This window comes from Hippocampus comes, unplaced genomic scaffold (assembly GCF_001891065.2).
Source record: "Hippocampus comes isolate QL1 unplaced genomic scaffold, H_comes_QL1_v1.1 scaffold143, whole genome shotgun sequence".
NCBI lineage: Eukaryota > Metazoa > Chordata > Actinopteri > Syngnathiformes > Syngnathidae > Hippocampus > Hippocampus comes.
In genome coordinates, this window is record NW_017805504.1 from 1215856 (window position 1) to 1221450 (window position 5595).

The 5595-nt window shown below is 41.7% G+C and overlaps 1 protein-coding gene across 1 annotated transcript in view; it reads right to left on the minus strand.

Moving 5' to 3' along the window:
• The window catches only part of zanl (zonadhesin, like), a 47699-nt gene that overhangs the window by 6477 nt on the left and 35627 nt on the right, over nt 1-5595 (minus strand). The window contains exons 77-80 of the mRNA XM_019877440.1: nt 1806-1935; nt 1523-1727; nt 1260-1421; nt 385-515 (exon numbers count right to left, since the gene is read on the minus strand). Coding sequence (XP_019732999.1) covers nt 385-515; nt 1260-1421; nt 1523-1727; nt 1806-1935 — 628 coding nt within the window. The remainder of the gene's footprint in view (nt 1-384; nt 516-1259; nt 1422-1522; nt 1728-1805; nt 1936-5595) is intronic.

The window sequence follows — 5595 nt, forward strand, 5'->3', positions numbered from 1 at the left end:
CCCCCTTTTTTTTTTTTTTTTTTTTTTTTTTTTATGTGACAGTGGGAATGATGCTCAATACATCCCAACCAGGGCCTGCATCCCAAGGGAACTCATCATGTGGCCACAATATGACTGAATGGGAAGAGCTCATGAACAAGTTGTACACATACTTCTACCTGTTGCTCTTCATACCAGGGCTGCTCCTCAACACCATGGCTCTGTGGGTCCTTTGCAGACACATTAGGTACACACACACACACACACACACACACACACACACACACATCAAAACTTGAGGATAACAGCAGTAGTAATATTACAACTTTATTCTTGGGAAACTAGATTGGCTTTTGGCAAATGTTACTATGGTGCAACTACTAAAGATGATCTTAAGCTTCTCACCACAACCCAGCTGTTGTCTCCAGGGCCCCAGTGTGACTCTGGCCCCTTGGCAGGCGGCGGCGTAGGCCTCGTAGCTGGCACAGAGCAGCTCTTTGCTGCCCCGCTCAGCGCACAGGTCGAACACGCAGTCGCTGTGGGGGAAAAAAAAAAGGCAACAAATACACAGCGTGACTTAAAGTTTTTAAAAACTCAATTTGAGGGAGCAGAGAGCAGAATAGTTATTGACACAAGTTTAGAAATAACAGTGAGGTCATGAAACAGAGATGGGCAAGTACCGATACCAGGTATCAGTATCGGGCTGATACCAGCCTTATTTTAAGGTATTGGTATCAGCGACGACAGCCGATACTAATGGCTGAGAAAGCCGTTCTCTAAGTGAACTATATCAAAGGCTCTTGTTTGTCCACTAAGATGCAATTTCTGGATGTAGGTGTTTAGGGTCCATGATTAATCTGTTTTTAACAAAATGTAGGTTTATTTGCTAACCCAATTTTGACATGGCTAACAGAGCGTTTTCCTCTTTTGAATTTAATTCATGTCCATGCAATCATAGTCTCATTAACTCATTCAGTGCCAGCCATTTTCAGACCCTTCTTTACCCAACCATGTCGGGGGAAAAAAGAATACATCAAGAATAATATTGGATTGAATGACTGGATCCTTAAAAAAAAAAAAAAAAAAAAAAAAACATCTTTAGTATTGAATGAGTTGTGCCGTTACCAACATTATACATTTATTTGGTATCAAATAAGTGGTATCAAACATCCCACCATCCCTAGTTAGAACCATGTCGGAATCACGGTTAGAATCATGTTAAAATCACGATGGAAACACATTGGATTGATTGTTTGAGTTGGTTGCGGTTGTGGACTCACTCGAGGTAGGTGGCGGGCGGCAGGACGGCATGGCAGGAGGCGAAAAGCCCAGCGGCATCCGTTAGTGCGCCGCACATGGCGGGATCCTTGTAGCCGGCCAGTTGGTCCTCGGAGCAGTCGGACGTCTCGAATCCTGAATCTGGATCCGTGTCCACTTCTCGCCTGAATGCCGCACAAACAGCCACCCAGTTTCTCGTTATAATGATCAAGGCAGCCATTTTTAATTTTTTTTGTGAAATCCCAAATTTCTGTTGTGAATATACCTGTGAACGTGGATGTGGCTGGGCACTAGCGAGGTGTCATCTGTAGCGCGCAATTGTCGGTCGCTGACCCTCCAGCTTTCTCCAAAGGCGTTCAGGTCCCTGATAACCGTCCCGTCCGGCTTCATGTAGTCGTTGGTGCGGATCCCGTCGTAGTTTCCGCACAGCCCCCTGACGGCGTTCTTGTACGTGCTCGGCAGGATGATCTCTGGACGCGCAAAGGTGGAAATGTGAGGGAAAACAAAAAAGAGGCTTTGGGGTAGGGTTTATCGAGCCCCGCCTTTACCTCCACGACTTCTGCCGTCGAAGCGCACGGTGAGTCCGAAGTCGGTGGTGAGCTGAACCTGCCTGGAGTTCATGGTGATGAGTAAACCTTCAACTGGACTCAGAGGGGGCGAAACGCTCTCCCTGTTCACCTACGGCACAGACAAAAACAGCCACTTTACAAATATATCCAGGAACTCGACCATTTTTTACTCTCATAAAATTATCAAGTAAATTTATCACTTCCCCTTCCCTTATCTATCTACAATTTTTTTTCCCCCACTAATTCCCCCCCCCACTCACATTTTGACTTAATTTATGTAACGTTATCACTTTTTTCCTTGTGAAAGTGTGACTCTGTCCCCATAATGTTATTTTATTCTCATAAAAATTGTAACTGCTCTGTAGAGTTTTTTTTCTGCTCAGAATATTGTGATTTTACTAGGCTTTGTTCTTGCAAAATTCAGACGATCTTTCAGACTTTTTTTTCCTGGAACGTTGGGACTTTACTTTTATGAAATTGCAACTTTATCTGTTAATTTTACAACCTTTTCTCCCTCCTAATATTGTGAATCTATTTTCAGGAAATATTATATAACATCCTTTTTTTCCTTGTAATATTTACTTTAATCTTGTAAAATTTAGACAATTGTGTAGCTTCACAGCCTTTTTTTTCTTTAGTAAAATTGCGACTTTATTTTTATTCAATTACAAATTTATCTGGTCATTTTACATGCTTTTTGTAGTTTTTGTCTCATAAAATCTAGTCACTTTACAATAGTTTTCTACAGTAATAGTGTATCGTAATTTTCATAGCATAATACAACTTTAAATTGCAACAATACCTGGTAACTTAGTAATAGTGTATCGTAATTTTCAAGTGTATCGTAATACAACTTTAAATTGCAACAATACCTGGTAACTTCACAACAATTTTCTCGCATTCTTATGACTTTAATGTCTTAAGTGTCCAAATGACAAATCAATCTGCCGATGTCAACTCCGCCTCCCTCATCGTTTTTTGACTCATTCAAAGCATGTCACGGGTTAGGAAAAGAAGGAAATAGCACATCTGCTTGCAAGTAAAACATCGTACCAGGACTTTGTTCCCTTGCATGAAGCGTACGTTGACACCATAGACGTCAATGAAGAGCTGGTCCGGGAAGGAGACTCTCTTGTTTCCGCCTCGTCGGATGTTCTTGCCCCTGACCCTGAGGGCGGGCAGCGAGCTTGGTGGTGACTGGTAGTCTGCCGTCAGGACGTAGGTGTACGGGCCCTGGAAGTGGTGCGTGAAACCGTCGAAGGTTCGATAGTGAGGATCTCCCGACACGCTGCACTTGTCGAACTCTACAAGAAGGAGAGAAAAGACAAAAAAAAAAAAAGGTTTACTTTGCTCTCTGAAAATGTACAATTGCTTTTTTCTGTCTGACTTTTATCCCATACAATAACAAGATCATATAAATCTTGTGACTTGTGAATTTTATTCACATTTTTTCTGTATGCACGACTTCGTGAGGGCGGGCAACGAGCTTGGTGGTGACTGGTAGTCTGCCGTCAGGATGTAGGTGTACGGGCCCTGGAAGTGATGCGTGAAACCGTCGAAGGTTCGATAGTGAGGATCTCCCGACACGCTGCACTTGTCGAACTCTACAAGAAGGAGAGAAAAGACAAAAAAAAAAGGTTTACTTTGCTCTCTGAAAATGTGCAATTGCTTTTTTCTGTCTGACTTTTATCCCATACAATAACAAGATCATATAAATCTTGTGACTTGTGAATTTTATTCACATTTTTTCTGTATGCACGACTTCAGGTCATGACAGTAATGTCATTCCGGTAAAATTACGGCCGCTAAAATTACATTTTTTCTTATTATGACTGTCCTCGTTCTATTGCAACACTTCAAGTAAACTAATGGGGTGGTCAGTGAAAGGAGGGCTTTCTTATTAGTTTTTGAAGACATGAAAACGTGGACTCACTGGCAGGCTTGCAGTAGACGTCTCCGTATTTGTCCAGGGCGCACACCGAGTTGGTTTTACAGCTGTGCTCTGAGCACGTAACTAGGCCGCCAAGGTTACAACGACATTTGGAAATGCATTTCGCCGTCAGCCATGAGTCTCCCACCTACAAAAACATAAAAAGAAATACAGTGTGTAAAAAAAAAAAGGTGGATGAACTCAAAATCTCAAGGCAATAAAGTTTAATAAAATGTTAAAAGTTGGGCAATTCAACAAAATATTTTTGTTTTTGTGAAAATTGCCTTGCCTGCATTTCACAATAAATAAATAGGAGTTGACAGAAGTGATGTCCCTTGCATTGACGTAAGTTAAGATTTAAGTAAAAACAACTCGGCAAAATGTTTCGTTGCAAACAACTTGGTTACAATTTTGTTGCCATAAACACCAATAATTTCTATTTTAAAGTTGTACCAACTTAAATTTGTGTTTTAGCCCCGCCAAAAATAGCATTTATGCTAAGTCCGGCGCATTTACACTGTTTATTCATGTGTTGATGAATGTGCACTGTCCCAATGAAACAAACAAACAAATAAATAAATAAACATCTTGGCTTTTGACAGTGTATCTTCAATTCAAAAGTTTTCCTGTTGTTTAAGTGGAATTTCCACATTCAAAAGCATGCCGAAGCCAAATGAAAATCAAATGCCACTATTCTGCTTGCAGAGTAAATGTGGCATCTGTAAAGCTGAACTTGTTTATAATAGACCAGAAACAAATTGTCACTTCATTCCAACTTTATTCTTGTTGCCAAATGAACGTTTAATCTGGTAACTGCACAGTGATCATGAAAATCTAGAACATTTTTCCTATCTAGTTGCAATTTTTTCTTAAATAATGTAACGTTTCATTTTTTTCCCCACGCGTACAATTACTTTTTCTGCATCAGCATTTTTCTGCCAGTGCGAATTTGCGGTGTCGTCCACCTGACTGCGGCGTTTGCAGACTTACATCATGGTACTCGCCGTCGGAATCCAGGCAGCCGCATTTGTCCAGAGGCACACATTTGCCGTCGCTGAGGACAAAGCCGGCGTCGCACTGGCAACCCTCCACACAGCTAGTGGGTGGCATGTGGCACCAGATGGGGAACAGGTCCGAACAGGTGGGGGGGCAGGGGGCGGTGCAGTCTGAATAATGGCTGTTCGGGGCGCACGGCAACGCTGCAAAAAAAAAAAAAAAATCGAAAAAAATCTTTGCAATTTCTTTTTGTAATATTTATCTGCCATCTGGGAACAACTTTTATTCTGGTCATGTCGCAATTTCATTCCTGTCAAATGACAACTTTTCCAGCCCAATTTACAAAAGTAGTCTTACGGCAGAAGGTTCGGTTCCTCCAGCTGATGGTGACCCCGGCGCTGCTGCAGGCCTGAGCATACGCCTCCACGTTGTCGCATAGCGTGGCCTGCATGCCGTCGTATTCGCACATGTCGTACACGCAGTTCCCAATGAAGGCTTCGGGGGGTACCAGAGCATGGCAGGCTCGGAAATTGTCAGACAGAAGCACTCCAGCACACTGGGACTCGAACGCAGCCTCTTCCTCCGCCGTGCAGTTGGGGTGCACGTCAGGCCGCTTGTCTGGCTGACAGCTACGACCAAAAATAGAACATAATCATGTATTCATTCATGATTACCCAGATTAGAAAATACAAAAAAGTTCATTTTGATCAAATAGGTTGTTCTAATGTTTGAATGTTGTATTTATCATAATTTATTCTGTTAATAAGTAACCAATTATTCTGTAAAATATATAAAAAAAAATTTAATGTGTAAAATAGTTTTAATTTAATGAAACCATTTTTT